Source organism: Rhamphochromis sp. 'chilingali', assembly GCF_963969265.1.
Source record: "Rhamphochromis sp. 'chilingali' genome assembly, chromosome: 14".
NCBI lineage: Eukaryota > Metazoa > Chordata > Actinopteri > Cichliformes > Cichlidae > Rhamphochromis > Rhamphochromis sp. 'chilingali'.
The window spans coordinates 490,041-516,436 of record NC_137941.1 but is presented as its reverse complement, the minus strand read 5'-3'; the positions used below and the strand labels follow the sequence as shown (position 1 = coordinate 516,436).

Genomic DNA, 26,396 nt, shown 5'->3' with positions numbered 1-26,396 from the left:
CAACTGCAGCAAACCTTTAACAGGACCTCTGAACATCTTGTAGAGCCACATCAGCCTACTTTGCATGTGGTCTTGGTGGTGGCAGATGTTACTGTGGTCCAGGTTTCTCTGTTGATGTCTCTTTTCTCAATTATGTAATTAGAGACATCAACACCACCACTGTCCAAAGGAGGCTTCCAGGAGATCACCATGTATTCCCTGTGAACCTCCTCAAACACCACTGGGCCAACAGGAGGAGTCGGGCGGTCTGGAGGGCAGAAAGAAAAGACAAAGAGAAATGAGTTCTCTGTTGTGTGATCACGCACTCCCTGCATTATTTAGAAAGCTTGTATTTCAGTCTGCTTGAAAGCAGTAAATGTAAAATAAATCAGTCATTTAGCTGCTACGTCTCTTTGAGATCTGTGTTGACGTACCAACAACCGTGATGTTGCAGACTCCCTTCCTGGATCCGGTACTGTTCTCTACAACGACCACGTATCTGCCGCTGTGTTCACGCTCTGCCTTCATCAGGCCCAGCGACATGGTGGTTAGCGTGTTCTTGAACATGATGTGTTTGTCAACTTTCAGCTCCTTGTCGTCACAATACCACGTGATGGATGGAGGTGGTTTACCAGTATAGCGGCCCTGCAGCAGGCAGCTCTCCCCCACGCGGATGATGATCTTATCGCGGAAATCCAGCTCAATGGTGGGCGGCTCTGTGAAAACGGAAAGCATCATTTTTAATATTTAATACATTTAGGATGATCTCGACATTTCTGTTTTCGATTTTGCCTTACTGGGAGTAAGAAACCACACTGGCATCTGGAGTCTGATAAAAAAAAGTAATTTTATTCAAAGTACTTTTTTTTCATTTGTTGTTCCTTCTTGTTGTTATTTTTTCTAATGGATATTTTCTAATACGAGTGATGCTGACCATTGAATTGTCACTGCTTTCAGTAATAATGGTTATACTTAGACTACCGTAAATGTCGGGCTATAAGCCGCTACTTTTTGCACAAGCTTTGAACCCTGCGGCTTTTAGTCAGGTGCGGCTTTTCTATGGATTGTCCGTGATTTTTGTCATATCGTAAGACGATTTGTTTTGTGTGTTCCGCTGTTGTACGGCACTACGTTGCCTGGCGGAAGGATCGGGGTTCAAGAGTGGTATGTTAGTCACATGTCCGTCCGCCAGGCAACGTAGTGCCGTACGAAGTAGCGCGAAAAACAAACTTCAAAGTAGCGCTACGCGTTCAGCGGGAGGCGTGGATGATGAGCGGCGATAAACTTGCAAGTTATGCCCAAAAAGCAAGTTATGCCCAACTCCACCGGTGGATTCTGACAGCGTGGAAAAGTGTGAAAACATCCACGATCACCAACGGATTTTGAAGGGCTGGACTGCTGCATGATGGAGAGGAGGACACCGCCACGGCCCTTCTGAGGGTGTTCGACTCTGACACTGACAATGAGGATTTCTTTGGTTTTGAAAGTGACAACGAAGGAGAGAAGAAGAGTGGATGACGAAGCCATCCTGAGCCTGTTTGTATCCGACACTGGAGAAGAGGACTTTGGTGGTTTTAGTGCGCAGGAAGAAGAGAAAGATGGTGAATGACTGACTTTTCTTCTTGTTAAAGCTGTGTCACTGCACCTGAGCCTAAAAGGTAGTCCGAATCTATTTTTCTGGTGTGCTGTAGGCTACTGTTATGTACTACATGTGCAAATATGTACCCATAACTTGTTTTTCAAAATATTAATAAAAGTGATGTCTCCAAACAGCCATCTCTTTCCTGACAATTCCCTTTGTGCATATTCTCTTACATATGATAAGTCAACATTGAAACACCTGCGGCTTTTGGTCAGGTGCGGCTAATGTATGTACAAAACAGGATTTTCCCCTGATTTTAGCTTGTGCGGCTAATATTTAGGTGCGCTTTGTAGTCCGGGAAATACGGTATACTGTTTTTTTTTCACTGCTTCTCCATGTTGGCTTAGTGTTAACATGGTGCAACATGTTGTGTTGCTGTTCATCTCAGGTTGTGTTTACCTAATTTAAAGACCCACTAAGAACATTTTATTATGTAACGTGAAAAAACTTTTATTCTGACTGTATTTTTGGAGCAAACTGTGTAACCTGATGAAGACGATCTGTGAATCCAGAAATGAAATTTCAATTCAATATTATTTTTATATTTATATATTTATTTATAACAGTTTGCTCAGGTTGCTTTATATTGTATATGACAAAGAAGTGGCCTCTCACAGAGATCTTCTGACATGATGTTCCTCATGGAAATCAATCATTTCACTGTTTTTCATTTTTATTTTTTGTTGATGACACTGGCATGTTTTACTGAACCCTGTTCGCTGCCAATAATAATGCAGTTCTAATATGGACAACCGCTTACCCAGCTCGTCCTTGCAGGTGACTGGTTTGGTGCAGAAAGACGGTTTGCTGGGGCCAACCTCATTGACAGCAATGACCCTAAACTCATAGGTGTCACCCTCCCTGAGGCCATCGTAGGTGTATTTCCTGTCCATCAGGTGCTCCTTTGTCAGTCTAGTGAATTTGTCTTTGCCAATCATGCGTGCTTCCAGGATATACATAGTGATCTCTGAGCCACCGTCATACTTGGGCGCCTTCCAAGCAATGCTGATCAAATCTTTGGTGACCTTGGTGACTTCCACCTCCTCTGGTCGGTCAGGAACACCTACAAAACAAACATACAAACATTCTTCACATCTGAAGACAGGAACTCGCTTAGTGATTTAGATTTGTACTCTTGGTTGGATCAGATAACCTTCTTCATTTCTTTAGTGCAGTAAAAGACCTCTAGTGTCCAATGGCCACTATGTTTGTTTAATTAAACTCACTGATGGGTTCCTTGACGACAATCTCAGCTGCAGTCTCCAGAAAGGGTCCAATACCGATGGCATTCTCTGCAGCTACTCTGAAGAAGTAGGCCTTTCCAGGTGTGAGGTCATGAGCCACAGCGTTCTGTCTGCTGGCGGTGTAGGACAGCGACGTCCAGGCTTTGCGCTCAGCCTCACGTTTCTCAATAATGAAGTTGCTTATAGGTGAGCCGCCATCATTCTCAGGGAAGAACCAGTTGATTTTGCAGGAGTCACTGCTCAGGTTCTCTGCAACTAAGGGGATGCCTACTGGCCCGGGAACATCTAAGAAGGACACAATCAAACGTAATAAATACATATTTACAATTTCTGTGGGTTTTAAATGTCCAACAATTCCATTTTAATGAAAACAGTGTGTTACCCAGAACTTCCACTGTGATCTTCTTTGTCTTCTCTCCTCCAGCATTTTTGGCGGTCAGTGTGTACACACCAAGGTGTTTCCTAGTGCAAGGTTTGATGACAAGAGATGAGCTGATGGCTGTGGTCTCCACTTTAGCCTCAGGAGGCAGTGCAGCTCCATCTCTACTCCAGGTGACATCGGGGGATGGCTGGCCTGACACGTAGGCAATGATTCGGATCACGCCGCCAGCGTGGACCACTATTCTTTCTTTCACCGAGGCATCCAAGTCGACCTCAGGCGCAACTGGAAGGAAGAAACTCAGTAGTCTATTCCAAAAGGACTCCATATAGGTCTTTTAAGTCATTGCTGGGAGAACTTTGACTAAATTAGCGGACCGACTTACCAATTCTGTCATTCACTTCGAGAACCTCTGGGACTTCTCCTGGCTCACCATTGCCAGCAGCATTGAAGGCAATCACTCTGAACCTGTATTTACCACCAGTCTTCAGACCAGTGATCACAAACCGGGTGCCACGGATTTCCGTGTCCTTGGCCTAAAAGACATGAAAATGGAGTGGATCTAACAAACAGACGAATGTTTAAATGGTTTATTCTAATAAGACACTAAGGCTTTGTGCTTCATGAGAAGTTGCGGTTTATTCATGTTGGGTTGGGACCTCATGAAATGATTTGGCTTCTTTTGTTTGCTAAGTTTGGCCTCATGATAGATGTGCCAGTCAATGAAGTTATCAGATGTTTGGTTTGTAGAACTGTATTACCTTGACCCAGGCTTCAGTGCCCTCCTCTTTGTGCTCCACCCAATAACCAATGATCTTGGAGCCTCCATCCTTCAGAGGAGGAATCCACTCCAGGTCCACTGTAGACTTTGTCCAGTCAGAAACCTTTGGGGTTGGAGGAGATGGCGGCGCTACAGGAGGAGACAGAGGTGGTTAATATTGTGTCCTTAAAACCTGTATGAATTCTAGTGATTTCAGAGTGTAATTCTTACTGATAGGGTCTCTGGCAAAGATGGGGTCAGTGGGAGGGCTGGCAAGTCCGGGCCCTGCGGCATTGATGGCAGAGACTCGGAATAGATACTGGGATCCCTCAACGAGTCCGCTCACCACAAACGACTCGCCCAGGCCCATGGGACGGATCGGGTCGCGGGTGACACGGGTCCAGCGTTTGCCAGTTGTCTCCTTGCGTTCCAGCCAGTAGCCAGTGATCGGGGACCCCCCATCGTCCTCAGGTTCTTCCCAGTTAACGGTCATGGAGTCCATGGTTACGCTGGTAACTGTCGGCTTTTCAACCTGACCAGGTGCAGCTGCAGGTGCGCAGACACATAGCATCAAAGGTTAGAGGATTAGAAGGCCTGATGCAGGTCGTACCCGTACATCTTTTACATTTTGATCCTCACTTTCACTTTTAAATAAGAACATTTGATTTGATAGTTTCGCATGACTTGTTAAAATCTCACAGCTATTATTGTGCTGATGGTTAAGAATGACTAAAAGATGGATTACTGCTTGGTATGTTTTCTGAGTGTCATCCTCTATTACAAAGCCCTCCTGCTGTCGTTTAGCATAACAATGCAACAGAAGATGTGAAAAGAATTATATTATTGCATGCTGTATATGAAGCTTCCTTAAACGTGACTGACTTTAAATTGACCCATTAATGGTTTCATAGCTTTGTTTGCTGCTGAGAGTCAGATGGTTAAACTCACTGTAGAGATTTCGGGCCACCTCGGGCTCACTGTCCAATGGCTCTCCGACTCCATACTTGTTCTGTGCCATAATGCGGAACACGTACTCATGTCCTTTCATCAAGTTCTCCACTGTCCAGATCCGCTCTTTCGGCTCACTGGTGACAGGCACCCAAGTCTTTCTGTTGGCCACCCGCCTCCAGATGACGTAGTTCGTGACTTTGGAGCCACCATCGTCCTTCGGCGGCAGCCAGGAAAGCGTGATCTTCTCAGCTCCAATCTCCTCAAACTTAATGGGAGCAGAGGGAGGACCGGGACGGCCTGCAGGCACACAAAATCAAGACTCAAATAATGCTGTGGAAATTATTCTGGTGAACGATAACTGTAATTCCAGCAATTTACTCCACCACACCGACTATCATGAAAATAAATAATTAATATGAAAGTTAAAATAAAACATGAGATATTTTAGATATATTTGCGGTGTGTTTTGTGATTGTACCGAGCACGTTGAGCCTCATCTCCTTGGAGGCCTTGCCAAGGCTGTTGGAAGCCACCAGCGTGTACAGGCCTGTGTCGGGACGTTTGCCCTGCTGGATGAGCAGTGTGCAGCTGTCGTCCGAAACAATCTTATTTATATGCTCGTCGTACTGAACCTCCACCTTCGCGTCGGACTTGTGGGGCGGAGCCTTGTACCAGGTGAGTGTAGGGAATGGACAGCCACGAATTTGGGCCACAATGCTAATGTCGGAGCCCTGCTCCACCTCCATGAACTCATTCAGCTCGATGGATGGAGCACCTGGAGGACGAAATAAAGGATTTGACAGTTATTTGCTTTTTAATTGCATTTTGGCAGCTTGTCTTTCTAGGTGGAAATCTAACACTGACGAAAGTAAATATGGGCAATACTCAAGGTAATGTCCATAAAATATTGGGCTTTGTTTATTTTATGAAAGGTACTGATAGTCATTACATACTGCTGTTGGGACACTGTAACTTGAGGTTAAAAAGGACATAATTTACAAACAGAACATCCAGCTCTGCATCCATCACATTTCACAGGTTAGCACCCATAAAATGACAAATATGACTAAAGTACTGAAGTGTACTGTTACTACACAGTGTAACTGCATATGTGCAGAGGTGCACGTTATGTAGGGTTTTAAGTGACAATATAAGGAGCTGTTGAACGGACTCAATACTGAACTGAAAATCAAACTCTGCAGCTCCACTGCCCATTTTATTAAATTTCTCTTACAGCTCTGGTCCTGGATGATGATTGGTCCAGCAGTAGATGAAGGTCGGCTGGGTCCGACTTCATTGTAAGCCATCACCCTGAACTCATACTCATCTCCCTCTGTAAGGTCCTCCACTTTAAAGCTGGTGGTGTCCACATCTCTCCTGTTGCACCTGGATGTAGCACAACATGGAGTTACAGCCAAAGCCAACACAACAGCAGCTCGAAAAGGTAAAGATGAGTCTCTATTGGCTTACAAAGAAAAAAAAAATCTTCCAGACCTGGGGCGCCTCTGTCAGTGCGCCCCAGGGCAGCTGTGGCTACAATGTAGCTTGCCATCGCCAGTGTGTGAATGTGTGTGTGAATGGGTGGATGACTGAATGTAGTGTGAAGCGCTTTGGGGTCCTTAGGGACTAGAAAAGCGCTATACAAATGCAGGCCATTTACCATTTACCATTTAACAGATTTAGGTCTGTAGTCAGAAAGTCAGAGTAAGTCCATACCACATGTTCTCAAATCGAGTCTCAGCAGAAACCAAGAGAGCAGATGTGTGAAGTTTTACCTCCTCCAGGACTCCTTCTGGGTGCCACTGCTGTCCCAGCAGAGGAGATCCACGCTGTAGTGGGTTACAGGTGAACCACCATCGTTCTTTGGAGCCTTCCAGGTCAGAGTTACTGTGCCCTTCCTGACGCTCTGGATCTTCAACCTTGTTGGAGGATCGGGAGGATCTGCAGACATTACAGACTGGTGTCAGATCACAAGCAGCCACGATGTACATAACACTTGTTTCATCAGGAGTAATGCTGCTGCTGATGAATGTCATTTCTGTCGTGATTTGATCAAATTCAGGATATACCCTTTTCTTCTATGATATAGTGCTCAAGATTTATTTTATTGATTTCAGTTGTGTCTGAAAAGTTAGTCTTGTTATCACATAACTAGTGTGTGGGTTAAAATTGAGTTTAGAGTCAGTCTAAACCAGGGGTGCCAAACTCAAATACACAGTGGGCCAAAATTCAAAACTGGAACAAAGTCGCGGGCTGACGTTAATATTTATTGAAATATATTTAATCCTCCAGATATAAGAATGAATCTTTTCTTTTGGACTCAAACACGCTTTGCTGAAAAACTGAATATGGAACAAGCAAAGCTTAATACTAAACAATATATATATTAGCTGTATGATACCAGCAGGCCAGCTCTGATAGTAATTTGGCATAGCTTCGTGGGCCAAATGTAAGTAGGCTGCCAGAGTTTGACACCTATGGTCTACACTATAAAATCAAATTACAGTGTACAGAAGCAATATTAATTTGTTCAGCAACACTTTGTTAGATGTTTGTTAAGGTCACATTGCTGTGAATAGTGCGCTTTTTCTGTGTATGTCTGACAGTATCATCTGCACATGCTCTGAACATCACGATACAAAAGTAGAAAACAGATAAGATAGTTTGGTTTATATTGGATTTGCACACTGTGTACAAACGGTAAGGTATTATGCTATACTAAAGGTTTCTGTGTATAAAACCCATCTGTTTAGATGAGCCAGAGCAGGAAACAATAGATGATAATAAAAATCGAACGTACGGATTGGATCTCTGGCCTTGGTCCTTTGAATGCTTGCGATGTAGGGGCCAAACCCAAAGCGGTTCTCAGCACGTACACGGAAAAAGTACTCCTGGCCTTCATTCAGATCTGGCACCACCAGAGACTGAGCAGCGCAGGCCGGGTTTACCTGGAAGAACAAGATCAGCGTCAAATACATGGGAGCAAAACAGTGTATAGCTTAATGTGCGTTATTCTGCAGGCTGTACCTTGGTCCATGCTTTTCCCTCTGCTGTTTTCTTTTCAATAAAGTAGCTCTTAACCCTCTCTCCTCCATCACACTCTGGGGGTTTCCAGGTGAGTCTGCATGTTCCCCTGGTCACGTCACTAATCTTCAGGTCTCTGGGAGGTCCGGGCAGGTCTGCCGGGTAACAATCAGTCAAAGACAGAGAGACTCAATGTTTTTTGGCATATTTTAAACTGCTAATTGGACATAATTAACTTAATTAACATATCCTTCTTTAATTTGTATATTTACTTCTATTGTAGTCATTACACACTTTGTAGCACCCTGCCAGGTGTGTCAGTGTGAAAAGCCTTACCGAGGACGCTGACTCTGACTTTGACCACTCTGTGTCCAGCAGGGCTCTCTGCGTTGATAATGTATCTGCCACTGTGGTTTAGTTTGCAGGCTGGGATCACAATCACTGAGGTTGTGTCGGTGGAATGGATCTGCGACAAGAATTTCACCCTCTCCTTAACACATTCAGCACTAACTTTGCTGAGCCATAATTCAGATTGCAAACCATAAAAACAGTAAAGTTTTTGTCTTCTAAGATTATCAGGGCTGAATAATCTTTCAAACCCTTCTTTAGAGGAATGAGCTGAATATATTTTAAAATATTAAAATATGTCATTTGGACAGAATATATGGACGTCTGACCTCTGAGTCAATCGGCAGAGTGTGTAGATCGTTCTTTTTCTCAGTCTCAGCCGTTCCATCGAAAGTCCAGGTGACTTTGGGGACGGGTCGGCCGGTGATGGTGGCAGGAATCTTAATGGTCGTTCCTGCTCTACAGTTTAGCAGGTCGTGAGCAGTCACATTGAGAGTCACCGTTGGCTCAACTGGAGAGAAAAAACATCGGAGGAATACATGCCTTCCTTGAGTTCATGACACACATGGCACACTGTCCTGTTTGATCCTGTCCTTAATGTAAGCTCTGCTTTTAAATCGGTATTGAATTATGCTGCACAAATCAGAATGAGAATATTAAACCTCTGGTGAAAATGAAAACATGTCTGTTATGTCCAGGTCTGTATTAAACAGAGGTTCTTATCTGTGTTTGTATCTCTTACTCAGGATGTCCTGAACCAGGATGTCACCAGTCCTAGCAGGCTCTGAGTTTCCAGCAGAGTTCACCGCGTAAATCTTGAACTTGCACTTCTTGCCTTCCTTCAGGTCAGGTACAGTGATTTCAGTGGAGGGGTGGAGCTTATCAGCAGGATTCACTCTCCTCCAATCAGGAGAGCCCTCCTCATGAACCTCTATAATGTAACCCTTGATTGGGCTCCCGCCATCTTTGTCCGGTGGGGTCCAGGTTAGAGTGACGCTGTTCTTGGTCTTGTCTTTAATTTCAGGATTTCCAGGTATGCTTGGAGGGTCTACGGAAGAAGAACGGAGGGGTCAGGCTGTCTAACTTGACTTTTTTATTTTACCTAATAATCCAATGTGCACATTTTGAACCTGAAGTGCTGTCTATCACCTAGAATGGTTTCGTGTGAGTTACCTAGTCTTGGAGATTTTAGCCATTGGTGTGTCTGCGTCCTTTCATTATTACAGAATGAAAAGGGAACTTTGGTTTTACTCATATGAAATCATCTAAATTAGAGCGCAAAAAAATAACCCAAAAATATAAAGCAGTGTTTTTATCCAAATCTCTGTCTTCCAGTCTAAATCTGAATCATGGATTAACAAAGCTGCTCTGGGGTCACTCACTGCATGGATCCACAGCAAAGCGGCACTCTGTGGCCTCGCTGGGCGGTCCAACACCAGCAGCATTGCAGGCTGAAATCCTGAACTGGTACTCTGTTCCTTCTATGAGCTTCAGCACGGTGTACTGCAGGCCTTTCACTGCCGGTTTGGTGACTGGAGCTCGGTTGACACGACCCCAGTACACAGCACCACGTTCCCTCTTCTCCAGCCAATATCCCTGGATGGTGGAACCACCGTTGTCCAGAGGGGGATCCCAAGTCACGGTCATTGTGGTCGCTGTAGCAGCAATAATTTTTGCATTACGTGGAGGTCCAGGAAGACCAAATGGATCCCGCAGCTGGACTTTCTCTGAGTCGCAGCCATCACTGACGCCATATTTGTTTTCAGCTTTGATCCTGAACTGGTAGCTACCATTCAAGTCCAGTTTGTACACCTGAAGAAGCAGGACACATTTTGTTCTTGATCAGGCATTAAGGATGAATAGCTGTTTGTGTAGGACTATTTTGATAATAATAACATTTCTAATAAAAACAGAAACGTTTCTTATTTGATTACTGGAATAGTTTTTAATGTTTTGACTTGTGTATTTGTCTGTAGACAAACTGCTTTTATCGTTAATACAACAAAATGATTCATTATTATTCATTTTGAATAAGTCTGTGTAGCATCCATGCTCTGCAGCCAAGTCTTACCCCATATCTCCTGTCAATGAGGTTGATGGTGAGAACATCAAAGTCAGACTTTTTCTTGCTTGCATCTCTGCGCTCAACAATGTAGTTAGTAATCTCGCTTCCTCCATTGTCTTCTGGAGCGTCCCAGGTCAGGTAGCACGAGTCTGCTTTGATGTCTGAGACCACGATGTTCCGTGGAGGAAGAGGACGGTCTGAAAATGCAGTGTTAAATTCATGTACAGCTCAGCAATTCGGGATGAAAAATAATGTTTAAATACTGCATATTTAACGTGAAACATTGGAAAAGATGCCGTGTTAAACACAAGCCATTAAAATTATACAAACAGAATTTTAGGTTTTACCGAGGATCTCGACTTTGATGATCTGCTGAGCTTTCCCGTGGCAGTTTTCAGCAACCAGCTTGTAGCTGCCTTTGTCCTGCCTTATGGTTTCTGGGATGGCGATCTTCGTCCTTATGGTTGTCCGGTCCACCTGAAGATAAAACAACTTAATTTGTTGAGGATCTAACTATTTCTAAAATCCAGAGTGCGAAGGGTCAGAGATCCGTTCATCCTCTGTAAAGCAGGATTTTGCTTTTATATTAACTGTGCCAATGATGAAACAGTAAAAAATGTTCTCCATTGCTCCAACATTCAACATGACAAATAGATACAAAGGAACAACAGTGTGGCTTAAATTCATTCGTCACACAAAAACATAGGCAAACGTACATGCATAAGTAAATAAATGTGGGAACGTCTTCCTGTGAAACCAGTAGCTCCACTGAATAATAATACCATAAAACTAAAACTAGTTCTGACCTCCTCAGTCTCCATCGTCATCTTCTCCTCATCGGTCTTCTCGATCACGACGTCATCCTTCATCCACTGCAGTGTCGGCAGAGGAAGTCCCCTCACTTCTGCTGGGATGTCGATGGCGGCGCCTTTCCTCACATTGATGGCGTTGCTCTTGATGAATTTCAAGATTGTAATGCTGGGAGCAACTTTGGCCAACAAAATTGGGAAATTGTGTCAAATCTTTATCAGCCTGACAAAAGTAAAGTATCATCATAACCTTTAGGCCCTTTCACATCAGATATGGCATGTGTTGCACTGACTGCTAACTAAAGCCAAGGGCCCAAAATTTGTGGGGCCTCTGCTTGGAAGTCTGTTTTTTGCAGCCACTCTACGTGTACTATAAACGTGCCTGCTTATCATTTCAAAACATCTCGTTGATTTGAAATCCTCTACGAGAGTTCGTGTTGTATTATGCTCAAATATTTCATAAAACATGCATCACTTATTCATAAAGAAGAAAGCTTTGTAACTATCCCGACTAGTGAAGAGTGTGTCCTTTCCACAACACTGCCTTCCTCCTGAGGTCCGCAGAGCTGTTGAAGGCTTAAAGGCTCGAACTCAAGCGCACAGAATCTTTTCCTTCATATTGTGCTTGAACTTTGCGCAGCTATACGCTTTATTTCTATTGGTTTTGCACATGTGAATGTGATAGGACCTTAAGACTTTGAACATACTCTCATCATCCTGGATCTTGACGGTGATTCTTTTGGATGGATCTCCTTCTCCAACCTCGTTCACGGCTTTGACACGGAAGTCATACTCCTGGTTCTCCGACAGGTTCTCAATGGTTCCACAGCACTCAGTGAAGATCTTGCGGTTGGCCACTTCAAACTCGGTGCTGTCAGACCTCATCTTCTCCACATAGTATCCTCTGATGGGGCTGCCACCATCAGTGCGAGGAGGCTGCCAGGCCAGAGTGATGGTGTTCTTGCTTCTGTTGGTGTAGTGCAGTTTCTCTGGGGCAGATGGTGTACCTGCAACATTTTGAAAGAATTTAGCCATCACTGAAAAAATTGGATCATCAGGCCACTGAATTTTTCATCAGGCTTAATTAATGCCCTAAAGTGTGAGCTAACAGCAGCATCAAGACATATTTGGTAAGCTCACCTTTTGGATCCTCAGCTAAGATGGGACCCAGGTCTGCTGGAAGTCCATCACCATACTTGTTCCTGGCAATGACTCTGAAATCATACTGCTCGCCAGCCAGCAGGCCTTGGACATCACACTTGCAGGATGCAGTCTCAATGGGCTGGCGGAAGAGCTTCATATTGGCATCCTTCTTTAGCACCTCATAACCAATGATATCGCTGCCACCATTATCCACGGGGTCAGACCAGGTGAGGACGATGTTCTTCTTGGTAACTGTAACAGCCTTCAAGTCAACCACCGGCCCAGGAACATCTGCAGGAACCAGGAAAAATATTTCATGTGAACATAACAGTTTTTATCACATAATTTAGATTTCAACAGTAAAGTCTGATCTGAAGTCAGTTCTATCGTTCCCTTCAAAGACCACAACGTGCTTCTGGATTGCAAAAGAAAAAAATGCACATTTGTGTTCTGAGTTCAAAAAGCAAGTTTATTAGTCCTAAAATAACTGAATTTATGTAACACTAACCCATAACATCCACTCTTGTCTCGGCGGTCTTGCTCCCACTGCTGTTGGTGCCGGTGATCTGGTACTTTCCGTGATCTGCCCTCACAGCCTTCTTGATGAACAATGTACTGTTCTTCCCCACGGTCTCCACAATCATCCTCTCTTTGTCGATTTCAGCCTCATCTTTGGCCCATTTTACCTCTGGCTGGGGTCGACCACGGACCACAGCAGGAAGCCTCAGAGACTCGCCGGCCCTAATCATGACGCCGTTCTTCACAGAGTCATCGAAATCCACAACAGGAGATTCTGCAGGACACAAGCCGTTAATCAGAACTGGAAAGCCATCTGTTTTGTGAGGCACAGTTATAAACACTGTCCCACATTAAAAATGCATATGTAAAAGTGCATCTTGCCCCTGTAATAGAACTTCTGGTACCTTGGGGCTCTTTGACGGTAACGGGTTCAGTAACACCAGGAGCTCCTGGGCCTGCGTCATTGACTGCAAGAACCCGGATATAATAATCTGCTCCCTCAGTGAGGCCGGTCACAGTGTACGTCAGCTCTTTACACCTGAACTCGGTGCTGCGGCTCCAGTCTTTCTCTCCGGCCAGAACCTGTGACAAGAGCACAAGAGTTTGACCACGTCCACATCCATGATTCTTAAGAAAGACCCACAGTTGGAGATTTACTGATTATTAAATGTGTAATTCAAGGAGGTTACTTCACAGAGTTTTTCAGACCTTCTCAACGTGGTATCCCAGGATGTCTCCACCACCATTGTACAGCGGGGGCTTCCACGCCACAACAACAGAGTCCTTCCCGGTGTCCACGATCCATGGAATTGGTGGACCAGGAGGCACTGAGTGGAAGAGTGGAACAATGATAGGCTGCACTTGGTCTTTACTGTTACACAATCAAGTTCTTCCTTCAGCAGCATATATGCAGTTTTCTCTATTTATGAGAAATGTGTCATTCATAATTTTGATAATTAAAAAGACTAAAATAATTTCTTGTCGATGAAGATTTTGAAGATTTAATAAAGTTTGCAGGACAACTTTTGAAACATCTTTATCGGTCATAAGAATGTGTTAACTTTACTCATCTCAGGTGTGATGACTAGAAAGAAGTAGATCAAACCAAAAAATCTGATGCTACACTTAAGAAAATGTGAGCTTTCTCTTTGAAGTTCTCTTTTGGTATTGCACTCACGGATTTCATCCATGGCGACAATGCGATCGGTCGGATCACTGAAGGGCCCGGGGCCAGCCAGATTCTCAGCACAGACCCTGAAGATGTAGGTCAAGCCCTCCATCAGGCCAGTCACCTTCACCTCGAGAGAGTTGAGGAGGGCTCGGTTGACTCTGGTCCAGTGTTTGCTGTTCACCTCCTTCCTCTCGATCCAGTAACCCAGGATGGGGCTTCCATTGTCCTTTGGCTCATGCCAGGAGATGTGCGCGGTGCTTGCCGTCACCTCGTGGACTCTGGGAGTGTTGGGAGCATCAGGAGGACCTGAGCACAAAGGAGAATATAGGTGACTTTATATTTAACGGTCTTTGCACATTTGACGAACACAGGGAAGAGATGTCTTCATTGTTACCTTCACAATATGGCCATAAGGTTGTGCCATATTGTGCCAGAGTCAAACAATGTTGCTGGTTGTATAAAGAAAAACAACTGCTTTAACATATCATTTGTTTTAACAGAAACTAAAAGTCAGTTTATGTCAATCATGTTAAATTGTTTCCATATTTTTTAACTTCACTATAACCTGTAACTGATCATTAAAAATTGAATTAATGAGTATTTTAAGGATGTATTTAACTTTTAGTATTTAAAAATGGATAATGTGAAATATTGTCTGGATGCACACTCAGTCATCCAGCTAGTAAATCCCAAAAGGTTGATTCTGTTCACCTGGATTTTTTCAGTGCGAGAAACGTTTCATCATCATCAGGTGACCTGAGGTCTCCAACCTTATAAACAGCACATTTGTACAATGACTGAAACCAGCACCAATGGACTGTGATCAGTTTATGATCATTAATATGCATTGACAATCGATCAACAACCACTGATCAACAGCCACTGATCCATGGCCATGAGTCCCATTCACAGAGAGCTGGGGAATGGCTGCAATCACAGCATTGTAAGATGGTGACAGATGGACACTTACACCCTGGATTTTGTTGAGAAGGTGAGAGATGCCATCATGGAGGCAGATCAAACCATGGTCTCGTATGATGTTACATCTCTCTTCACTTGTGTGCCAGTCACTGAAGCACCGGAGGTAGTTCATAAGAGATTACAGGATGACCCCAACCTCAGCAACAGGATCAATCTCAGCATCGACCAAGTGTGTTTGTGATAGGTTTGTCTAGCACAGACCTATTGCTGGTACGAGACAATTCTACTACAACAGCAAAAACAAGTCACCAGAGCTCTTTGTATGATGACGTGCACGAGGGAGATGCCCGAGACGAGCGCTTATATATTTCTAAGCATAAATGACAATCCAACAATATAAACCTAAGAGTTTGCTTTTGGAACTGTGTCTTCATTCCACCTACTTCACATACAAGAGTCAGTGCTACAGGCAGAAACATGGGTGTGCCATGGGCTCCCAGTTTCACCCATCGTGGCCAATTTGTACATGGAAGAAGTGGAAAAGAGGGCTTTGCTATCCTACCCTGGAACACCACCAAGCCATTGGTTCAGGTATGTGGATGACACCTGGGTGACAATCAAATCTCAGGACTTTCCCCATTTCACGGATCACATTAACTCGGTGGACCGACACATCAAATTCACCAGGGAGGATATGAACAGTGGCAGGTTAGCCTTCTTAGACTGTGAGATTTCCATCAGTAATGGAGGACATCTACAAGCTGACGTGTACCGTAAACCTGCACATACAGATCAGTATCTAAGGTTTGACTCTCATCATCCACTGGAGCACAAACTGGGCGTCATCAGGATGCTACAACACAGAGCGAACACCATCCCCACTGACACAGCAGCCAGGGAGGCAGAAGAACATCAAGAAGGCCCTGAGTAAGTGTGGTTATCCCAGCTGGACTTTTGTCAAAGAAAGCTCCAGCCGATCCAGGAGAGAAGGACAACCGTTTAGGAGGAGGCCATTTACTTAAAAGGGAAAGACCATCTCTGAATCGAGGAGGGGCCTAAGTGTCCATCTGTCTCCATCTTACAATGCTGTGATTGCAGCCATTCCTCAACTCTCTGTGAGTGGGACTCATGGCCATGGATCAGTGGTTGTTCAATGATCATGTCAAATTGTATATTAATGATCAGTGAACTGACCTCCCAGCCCATTGTTCCTTCAGTGGGCTGGTTTCAGTCATTATGCAAATGTACTGTTTATAAGATTGAGACCTGCAGTCAGCTGAGACTGAAGACGTCACCTGGATGAGTGACAAAATGTTTCTCCCGCTGAAATGTCCAGATGAACAGAATCAACCTTTGCGGAACGGAAAAAATTACTTATAATTGAAAGCACAAAATGTTGAATACATGAAATAATTAAAAATAAAAGCTAAACAGATTTATAAATAACACACTGATTTTATTTACATACTGCATAGATGCTTATTTTCATATGTGACATAGAACATGTTTTAAAGAAATACCAGTAACTGCAGTAATTCAGACATTTTTGCATCTGTTAATAAATGCAAATTATTCTTACAAAATATAAAGAATCAATTTTAAGAAATTTGTGTATTTTTTATATTTTTAAAGTCCAAAATACGTTATTGTGACACCGTTGAATTGCCACTAAATTACATTAAAAAAAGGAGGTATAATTACTTTTGAAGTTTGTTTGTTTTTTTACAGCTGATTGTTATCAGTCATCACAGTCTTTATTATTTTTATGCTTTTACTCACTGAACTGGTTCTTGGCGACGAGTGGTTCGGAGATGCACGGTGGACCACAGCCATACTTGTTTTCAGCAGTGACTCTGAAGATGTACTCCTTCCCTTCGATGAGCTTGGTGACGGGGCAGCTGGTGCCCTTCAGGGTAGAAGTGACGGTGATCCAGCCAGTCTCGTCCTTCTTGTTGTCTTTCTTCTCCAGAATGTAGTTCAGGATCTCGCTGCCACCATCATCCTCAGGAGGCTCCCAGTTACAGATGACCGACGTGTTCCTGATCTCATCAAAGGTGAAGTTAATCGGAGCACCAGGTTTGTCTGCAATACAAGACAGTCAAGCCAATGTTTAATCTCAATGGCATTTTGGAAATGAATAATTGTTTAACTCTGCTAGCGGCTCTGTAGTAAACATGTTTGCCTAATCAAGATTGTTGAGGTTTTCTCTTTGATATTGCACTCCCTACCTGAAAAGTGGTTTGAGCCGACTGTTGTTAAGAATTGGTTCTATAAGAAAAAAATCTGAACTGAAGTCAATTTCTGAATCAAACTTGGGAGAAGAAAGAATCCCAGGTAGGCTTATGTCAGAAACACTGTGCCAAAGTTAAATATGTGGATCTGTTGTGATTCCTTGCATATAATGGAGAAGCTCACAGACGCTTTTAACTGTGTGAATATACCAGTTATGAAATCTAATCATGTGGCCTCCAGTTAATCGGTAAACTTTATTACCTAGGACGTTGACGACGCAGGAAGCGGTGGCAACACCATGTGTGTTTTCCACCTTGATAGTGAAGCTGCCGTGATCGGTTCTGACGGCATCACGGATCATCAGTGCAGATTGTCCCTTCTTGGTCTGGTCTATACCCAGACGCTCACGCAGGGGAGTCACAAACTCCTCCTCTGGTTCTGGAACCTGCAGCAAGAAATCAGAAAGGTTGAAACACTTGAAACATTCAGGACTTTCAGATGTCTCAGTGAAGACACAAACCTTGGCTTTGGTCTTCTTCTTCTTGATAACAGGAATGAACTTCTTGGTGGGCTCTTTGGCGACATCCTCATCATTTCTCAGCCAGGTGACTTTGGGATATGGGGAGCCAGAGATGTAGGCGTCAATGCAGATTTCCTCACCTTTCTTGATGCAGAGCCCAGATTGAACACGGGCGTGCAGGGTGACCTTGGGTTTTTCTGCAAGGAATGAACGATTTTGACATGTTAGCTCCAACATAAATACACATTTACTTGTGACAGTCACTGATGTTAGCGCATTTGACTTTCACACACCAACAGGGTCTGCAGCCTTGATGGGCTGTGAGCTGCGTGACGGCTCGCTGACTCCGGCAGCATTCTCAGCTCTGACCCTGAACTGGTACTCCATGTCCTCCTTTAGGCCCATCACCACGTAGGAGAAACCAGGGACCAGGCTTGGTGTGACCCTCTCGTAGCGGTCGCCGTCCTTCTCGATCTTCTCTATGATGTAGCCCTGGATGGGACAGCCGCCATCGTAGTCTGGAGCCTTCCAGGTGACTGTGATGGACTTGGACGTTGGGTCATGAGCCTCCACTTGGATGGGTGGGTCTGGTTTCTCTGTGCAATCAATATTAACAACAGAGTCAATGTCTGATGTTTTGATGTTCCAGTTGTTTATGCCTCATATTTTAGGAGTTACACTTGATCTGCTTGGACCCCCTGTCAGTTGTCCTGTATCAGAATCACCTGACTAAATCGGTCCTCATTTTTGTATTGACGGGACAGTTTATGAAGATCATTTCACTTGCAGCATAGTTTGGAAAGTATTCATGTGCTTTTTCAGACTAAACTTTATCTGAAATGGTAATGTTAATGCTCAAAGCAATAAAACAGATTTTAGTTGTTGAACATAAAATGAAACTTACGTTTTATTTCCTCTATAATGACCGGGTTTTGTAACTCCAGATATTGTCCCGCTCCGACCTTGTTGACAGCTTTCACCCTGAAGTAGTACTCACAGTTGACAAAGAGATCTTTGACAGTACTTGTTAGGACATTTTCTCCTGACATAACAGGCATGTAAGTCTTTTTGGACACTTCACGGCGCTCCAGGGTATAGCTGACAATGGGGGTGCCGCCATCATCCTCTGGAGCTTCCCAGCTGACCTTGCAGCTGTTCTTGGTGACGTCACTGGAGGTGATAGTTTTACACTGACCAGGGAGTCCTACACGGTTTGGGAAAGAAGCAAAACTGTTTAAGAAGATTGCTGCAGAGTGTCTGTGTCTGATAGTGAATAGTGAGTCTGCTTGAGGACTTTTAGACTAAGAATGGATCTAAATCCAAACTTGGAAATTGTTGGTGGTAAACTTTAAATTTGGTTTGCAGAGGACACCATCGCTGAACGGCATATTAACAGCGTTATATGTCCTAAGCATCGAATCGCCTTACCGATGACTTTGACATTGACGGTTCCAGTGGCAGTTCCCAGACTGTTTTCCAGAGTGATGGCATAGGCGCCAGCATCACCGCGGCTGCACTTGAGCAGCTCCAGGTGGGCGCTGTTCATCTCCACTGTCAGGGAGAGCCGGTCACCGGCCTTACACTCCACAGTGTCCTTCTGCCAAACCATCTTGGGTGTCGGGATTGCCCTGTAGGGAATATTCAGGTGCAGCTTCTCACCTTCAACCACTATCACGTCCTTTGCTTCCAAATCCATGGTTGGAGCACCTTGTGAGAAGAACACAGGATTATTACTTAGATTTGTATTATCGGTGCTTTAAGTTCACTTCTTCTGAAGTTCTAAAGTTGAATTCCGTCCTTGCTTACAGTCAGGATCTTTGGTGGCGACCTTATCAGAGACATCAGAGGGATCACTGACTCCGACAGAGTTGATGGCCCGAACCCTAATGACATACTTTTTCTCAGGTTTGATTCCATCATCTATCCTGAAATTTAGCTCCTTGATGGGTCTGCTGTTGACCCTGAGCCACTTTAGTTCTGGACGGGCTTCTGCCACCTCCACATGGTACCCAGTGACAGGACAACCCCCGTCCTTGACCGGAGGCTTCCAGGTGACATTGATGTGCTCCCTGCTGGCATCAGGGATGACCACTTCAAGTGGAGGTGATGGTGCACCTGGAGAGGAAGGAGGTTTCATGCATTTATCTGCAGAAAGTCAACAACTTTTTGTCCTTATTTTATTATTGTTGGGGTTATTTTGGGGGGATATCCCTGCTTAAATACACTGAGCACCAAAAGAATAAAGAAATACAGTTAAAAGTATCTTACTGGTTGGATCTTCAATGGTGAGAATCACGGTGGGTTCACTTGGATCTCCAACTCCAGCCTCGTTCTCAGCTCTGACCTGGAACTGCACTTCTGAACCTTCATCAACATCCGTTACCTTGAACTGAGTCTTTCTGTCCGGAGTTTTGCAGCACTTCAGCCAGCGAGTTCCCACCTTTTCTTTCTTCTCAATCACATACCTGTTAGGCAGATGGTGTTTGTCAAGTACAGCTCTTGAACAGTATGAGATAAACCACGTCTTTTGTCTCACTTTAGAGTTCTCTTACTGAAAGCCTGAATGCGCTGCTTTATGGAAAAACCCACCAAAAAGTGTCCTATAATTGTTCTCGTCTGAATGGCTTTACAGCAGTTTGTCTTACTTTGTTATTGGTCTTCCACCATCGCTATTGGGAGGTTCCCACTTCAGCTCCACGTGTCTCTTGGTGACTTCCACCACTGTCAGTGCATAAGGAGGTCCAGGAGTTGCTGGAGAAAAAGTGAAAAGCATTAACACGTAGAGATAGTGGTTCCTTGGGTTTCACAAAGAAGTAAATTAAAAGGGGAAGACCAATGCTGACTTAAAAAACTCACTAAAAGTGTCCTTGGCAAGAACGGCATCCTCCAGCTCGCAAAATTCACCCATCCCAACGGCATTCTCTGCAGCAACCCGGAACACATACAGCGATCCTTCGTTGAGAGGGGTAACCGTATACTTCTGTTCCTTGACGGTGGTATCGACAGTCTGCCACGCCTTCCGCCTCACGTCCCTCTTTTCAACCACGTAGTTGGTGATGGGTGAGCCGCCATCACTGCTGGGAGGCTGCCACTTTAGGTCTGCGTTAATTTTGGTGATGTTCGCCACCTCCAGCCACTGAGGAGCTGATGGAGGATCTATTGAAGCAAACACAAAGACTTTTACTTTAAAAAATTAAATTCAAGGTCGTATGGTTTTCCAAATGAAAACAACTCTTGATAGCTTATATTTTATAGTCTATAACCTCTACAGACGTCATTTGCTGCCCACTGCTCACACTGGTATCAACTTACAGAGTCTCTCCTTGCAGACCACGGGGTCGCTGGGCTCACTGGGCTCGCTCTCACCAGCCTTATTGACGGCCCTGACTCTGAAAGAGTATTCTTGCTTTTCTATTAGACCCTTCAGCTGATGCTCAGTCTGAGGAACATCCTCTGCAATCTTGATCCATTCCTCGCTTCCAGCCTTCTGGAACTCAATGATGTAGCCTTCAATCTTAGCCCCACCATCGTGCTCTGGACGAGTCCATCCTAACAGGGCTGAGGTCTTGGCAATGTCCCTGATGACAGGTTTACCAGGAGCCCATGGAGGATCTGAAGAAGAGTTATATGAATACTTTTATTTCCTGATCTTTGTGCTGTGCTTTGCAATAAGGAAATTATAATCTTGATACCACAACATCTGACTCAGCCTAAGTAGATTGACTGACATGTGACATACCAATAGGATCTTTGATGAGGATGGGATCAGTCTCTGCACTTGGGTTTCCAGGTCCAGCTAGATTTTCAGCCAGAACACGGAAGCGGTACTTCTTCTTGGCGGTGAGACCCTTTACCCTGCAGCCCAAAATTCAAAGTTAGAAACATGCTTGACAAAAAAATGGTCCACACTGTTAGCTGAAGGACTTTCACCATCACTCCTGCCACTTGTACCTTCAGGTACTTAGTTACCTGAATGTTGTGTCCGTGATGGGTAGTTTGTTACATCTGATCCACTTGTCACTCTCCGGATCTAACTTCTCAATCCAGTATCCAGTGATGGGGCTACCGCCATCCTCGTCAGGCTCTAACCAGGTCAGAGTGACAGCGTCCTTGGCGATGTCAGAGGGAGTGATTCTGGTTGGGGGACCCGGAGGATCTGAAACAGATGAAAAATAAAAGGATTTATCTACGGTTCACCTGCACAGGCTGGAAATAAATCACCGGAGAGTAGTATAAAACAACGTACCGAAGGAATACTTGGCAGTGATTGGCACATGCTCTGCAGGTTCACCAATGCCATACTGGTTCTCAGCACTGACCCTGAAAATGTACTCTTTCAATGCTGTGAGCTTGGTGGCCTTGAAGGTGGTGTGCTTCACCGTGGCTGACAGCTTAACCCACTCCTCCTTGTCAGTCTGACGACTTTCCACAATGTAGTTGGTGATGGGAGACCCACCATCATCTCTGGGAGGGTTCCAGGCCAGGACGCAGGATTCGTTGGTGATTTCAGAGATATCTAAAGCAGCTGGAGGGCCCGGTTTATCTAAAGAGGAGGGGCCAAAATTAAAATCATAACCAAGATAATGGTAATGCAAGACATCTGGAGGTGCCACAACTGCTTAGCAGGCTCGGCGATATAGGATAACCCTATAAAATGGTCTGTCCAGTATGTTATGCTAAGATTATTTTCATATCTTTAATCAAAAAAGGAGATGCTTTTCCCATTTTCTGACTAACTTAAAATCACCTGGTAGCATGAAAATCCTGTAGCTGTAAGGAACTCTAGGATTTCTACAGTAAAGGAAGTTTACTCTCATGTTTTCATTGCCATCACAGCTATCATTTGTCTTCTACGATAAGAAATCAGCTTTTGTACCCAGGATGTTGACATCAATAGTGGCAGTGGCTCGTCCACAGGCATTGACTGCCTCAATGATGTAGGTGGCGGTGTCTCCTCTGGTGGTGTTGTCAATGGAAACCTTCGAGTGTCCTGGCTGGGTGTCGATGGCAATGCGGTTATCAGCCCGCAGGACCACGTCTGCTTTGGTCCACTTCACCCGGGGATCGGGCTTCCCTTTCACATCTGCAGGAAGCTCAATCTTGCTGCCAGCTCTGGTGGTTAATCCAGCCAGCAACTTCACATCGAGCTGGATCTCAGGAGGTTCTGTAGGAATTTTTAAACATAGTCACAGTTGTCCCAACTTCATTACTGTGTTTCATTTCAATTTGTGCTTCTATAAATATATGTTCATTTCAGTTTCCCCTCGATAACTCACAACTGTTCAATATTTAATTTTACATGCAATAACCCAAACTGTAAATACATAACACCATTTATTTATGTATTTAATTCCTCTTTTCCCCAGATTTGTATATTTGTACATTAAATATATATATTTTTTCCTTTTTTCTAAATACTGTTCATGCAAAACTGTGTATTCTCGGCAGATATGTGCCATACTGCATTTTATTTGGCTGAACTATATATAATTTTGCTTATTTAAGCCAATTAGTTATAAAATTGTTCTGCTTTAACAAATGAATTTCCACCTTTTGGAGAAATGAAATGTGTCTTATATTATATTATCACAACTATGCCTGAAACCTTGATGGTAATATCCTTAAAATCCACACATTCTCACTTATTCTTTTATTTGTCATAAGAAAGATTTGCTCCTGTATCACTGAGAGATGCTGCACATTTCTGAGTGAGTCTGCAGAATCCATTACAAAAATAAATTATACTGCTGCACTTTTTGTGCAGTGTGTGGCTGCAGCGTCATGTGACTGTCTGGAAGAGCACAACCCGTCCTACCCTTAGCGTCCACAGCTTGGATCTCATCGGTAGCCCTGCAAGGTCGGCTGGCTCCCAGCTTGTTAAAAGCTCTGACTCTGTAGGCGTACCACTGGCCCTCGACCAGGCCGGTAACCTGGAACCTGTGAGTTCAAATCATATAATATATCCAGCTGTACCAAAATAAAGACAGGACACTAATAACGTGTGGCCCAAAAAACTTAACCGGCAGTTACAAGTTCTTAAGTCTTACTTGAGTTCAGGGAGGGGATCACCGCAGGGTTCCCACTTGTCTGTACCACGCTGGCACTTGTCCACCACGTAGCCTTTAATATGGGCACCACCATCGTATTTTGGAGGCTCCCAGGACAGGAAAATGGACTTGGCACTCTTATCGCGCCACTTAAGGTTCTCAGGTGGATCAGGTACAGCTGCAGGAGAAAATACGTGAACGTGAAACAGGTGAGATTCTAGTTATCTGTCAGTTTCTCCACTCAAAGACAATTAATTTCACATGAAGTGTAAAAACACTCACTTGCAGGAGAAGAGACATTGATGGGCTCATCGATGTAGGCTGGCTCTCCAGGTCCGCACTTGTTGCATGCAGAGACGCTGAACAGATACTCCTTTCCTTCAATCACGTCTGTTACCGTGTGCTCCAGGTCAAGGACGCCAGCAGCCACCTGGAAAAATGTCACTGTCACTGCTGAGCAAATAAACTCAGACCTGGGTAGACTTCTGGGTCTGTGAACATTATTTCACACTGTGGAAGTGATGTTTTCTGTTTTTAAAAATAAAAAAGCCAACATGTCACGTGCCATGTTTGAGCCAGGCCCTGAAACCTAACAACACTGCTGCTAACAATAACAATAACTTTATTTATAAAGCGCTTTCAAACAAAGTGCTGTACAGCGATTTGAAAATAAAGAGATAAATAAATAAAAGTGATACATAGCAACACAAGTTAAAAACATAAGCAGAGTTAAAAATGATAAACATTTAAAAAACTAATAGGCAAAGAATTAAGACCTGTAGGATAGGCTGAACAAGTGTGTCTTCAACTTAGCTTTAAAACCCTCCACAGAGCAGCCTGCCTAATATCTTGAGGGAGGTTGTTCCACAAAAACAGGGCACGAAAAGAAAAAGCACGCTCCCCAACTGTCTTTTTTCTGGCTTTAGGAACCTTTGGAAGGCCAGAGTCCTGAGATGGGAGCGCACGAGATGGAACATACAGTGGGGCAAAAAAGTATTTAGTCAGCCACCGATTGTGCAAGTTCCCCCACCTAAAATGATGACAGAGGTCAGTAATTTGCACCAGAGGTACACTTCAACTGTGAGAGACAGAATGTGAAAAAAAATCCATGAATTCACATGGTAGGATTTGTAAAGAATTTATTCGTAAATCAGGGTGGAAAATAAGTATTTGGTCAATAACAAAAATACAACTCAATACTTTGTAACATAACCTTTGTTGGCAATAACAGAGGTCAAACGTTTACTATAGGTCTTTACCAGGTTTGCACACACAGTAGCTGGTATTTTGGCCCATTCCTCCATGCAGATCTTCTCGAGAGCAGTGATGTTTTGGGGCTGTCGCCGAGCAACACGGACTTTCAACTCCCGCCACAGATTTTCTATGGGGTTGAGGTCTGGAGACTGGCTAGGCCACTCCAGGACTTTCAAATGCTTCTTACGGAGCCACTCCTTTGTTGCCCGGGCGGTGTGTTTTGGATCATTGTCATGTTGGAAGACCCAGCCTCGTTTCATCTTCAAAGTTCTCACTGATGGAAGGAGGTTTTGGCTCAAAATCTCACGATACATGGCCCCATTCATTCTGTCCTTAACACGGATCAGTCGTCCTGTCCCCTTGGCAGAAAAACAGCCCCATAGCATGATGTTTCCACCCCCATGCTTCACAGTAGGTATGGTGTTCTTGGGATGCAACTCAGTATTCTTCTTCCTCCAAACACGACGAGTTGAGTTTATACCAAAAAGTTCTACTTTGGTTTCATCTGACCACATGACATTCTCCCAATCCTCTGCTGTATCATCCATGTGCTCTCTGGCAAACTTCAGACGGGCCTGGACATGCACTGGCTTCAGCAGCGGAACACGTCTGGCACTGCGGGATTTGATTCCCTGCCGTTGTAGTGTGTTACTGATGGTGACCTTTGTTACTTTGGTCCCAGCTCTCTGCAGGTCATTCACCAGGTCCCCCCGTGTGGTTCTGGGATCTTTGCTCACCGTTCTCATGATCATTTTGACCCCACGGGATGAGATCTTGCGTGGAGCCCCAGATCGAGGGAGATTATCAGTGGTCTTGTATGTCTTCCATTTTCTGATGATTGCTCCCACAGTTGATTTTTTCACACCAAGCTGCTTGCCTATTGTAGATTCACTCTTCCCAGTCTGGTGCAGGTCTACAATACTTTTCCTGGTGTCCTTCGAAAGCTCTTTGGTCTTGGCCATGGCGGAGTTTGGAGTCTGACTGTTTGAGGCTGTGGACAGGTGTCTTTCATACAGATGATGAGTTCAAACAGGTGCCATTCATACAGGTAACGAGTGGGGGACAGAAAAGCTTCTTACAGAAGACGTTACAGGTCTGTGAGAGCCAGAGATTTTCCTTGTTTGAGGTGACCAAATACTTATTTTCCACCCTGATTTACCAATAAATTCTTTACAAATCCTACCATGTGGATTCATGGATTTTTTTTTTTCACATTCTGTCTCTCACAGTTGAAGTGTACCTCTGGTGCAAATTACTGACCTCTGTCATCATTTTAAGTGGGGGAACTTGCACAATCGGTGGCTGACTAAATACTTTTTTGCCCCACTGTAAAGGTGCAAAAGATTAGAGAGGTATGAAGGTGCCAAACCAGTGAAAGCCTCGTAGGT

At 44.2% G+C, this 26,396-nt stretch overlaps 1 protein-coding gene across 1 annotated transcript in view; it reads right to left on the bottom strand.

Moving 5' to 3' along the window:
- Positions 1-26,396, bottom strand: part of ttn.1 (titin, tandem duplicate 1) — a 176,964-nt gene that overhangs the window by 64,056 nt on the left and 86,512 nt on the right. Inside the window, exons 118-162 of the mRNA XM_080902216.1 lie at positions 24,037-24,184; positions 23,755-23,932; positions 23,523-23,644; positions 22,584-22,871; positions 21,954-22,250; positions 21,677-21,863; positions 21,447-21,562; positions 21,020-21,319; positions 20,564-20,863; positions 20,353-20,458; positions 19,976-20,172; positions 19,514-19,822; positions 19,136-19,414; positions 18,612-18,911; positions 18,001-18,303; positions 17,708-17,904; positions 17,449-17,632; positions 16,735-17,037; positions 14,041-14,340; positions 13,572-13,690; positions 13,268-13,445; positions 12,853-13,137; positions 12,342-12,635; positions 11,909-12,208; positions 11,199-11,380; positions 10,740-10,869; positions 10,399-10,589; positions 9,710-10,139; positions 9,070-9,375; positions 8,657-8,838; positions 8,316-8,445; positions 7,983-8,134; positions 7,756-7,903; positions 6,731-6,896; positions 6,190-6,341; positions 5,434-5,730; positions 4,953-5,252; positions 4,236-4,550; positions 4,006-4,154; positions 3,630-3,780; positions 3,248-3,529; positions 2,848-3,150; positions 2,382-2,684; positions 414-695; positions 60-247 (exon numbers count right to left, since the gene is read on the bottom strand). Of these exons, the coding sequence (XP_080758342.1) occupies positions 60-247; positions 414-695; positions 2,382-2,684; positions 2,848-3,150; positions 3,248-3,529; positions 3,630-3,780; positions 4,006-4,154; positions 4,236-4,550; positions 4,953-5,252; positions 5,434-5,730; positions 6,190-6,341; positions 6,731-6,896; positions 7,756-7,903; positions 7,983-8,134; positions 8,316-8,445; positions 8,657-8,838; positions 9,070-9,375; positions 9,710-10,139; positions 10,399-10,589; positions 10,740-10,869; positions 11,199-11,380; positions 11,909-12,208; positions 12,342-12,635; positions 12,853-13,137; positions 13,268-13,445; positions 13,572-13,690; positions 14,041-14,340; positions 16,735-17,037; positions 17,449-17,632; positions 17,708-17,904; positions 18,001-18,303; positions 18,612-18,911; positions 19,136-19,414; positions 19,514-19,822; positions 19,976-20,172; positions 20,353-20,458; positions 20,564-20,863; positions 21,020-21,319; positions 21,447-21,562; positions 21,677-21,863; positions 21,954-22,250; positions 22,584-22,871; positions 23,523-23,644; positions 23,755-23,932; positions 24,037-24,184 (10,329 nt within the window). The remainder of the gene's footprint in view (positions 1-59; positions 248-413; positions 696-2,381; positions 2,685-2,847; positions 3,151-3,247; positions 3,530-3,629; positions 3,781-4,005; positions 4,155-4,235; positions 4,551-4,952; positions 5,253-5,433; positions 5,731-6,189; positions 6,342-6,730; positions 6,897-7,755; positions 7,904-7,982; positions 8,135-8,315; positions 8,446-8,656; positions 8,839-9,069; positions 9,376-9,709; positions 10,140-10,398; positions 10,590-10,739; positions 10,870-11,198; positions 11,381-11,908; positions 12,209-12,341; positions 12,636-12,852; positions 13,138-13,267; positions 13,446-13,571; positions 13,691-14,040; positions 14,341-16,734; positions 17,038-17,448; positions 17,633-17,707; positions 17,905-18,000; positions 18,304-18,611; positions 18,912-19,135; positions 19,415-19,513; positions 19,823-19,975; positions 20,173-20,352; positions 20,459-20,563; positions 20,864-21,019; positions 21,320-21,446; positions 21,563-21,676; positions 21,864-21,953; positions 22,251-22,583; positions 22,872-23,522; positions 23,645-23,754; positions 23,933-24,036; positions 24,185-26,396) is intronic.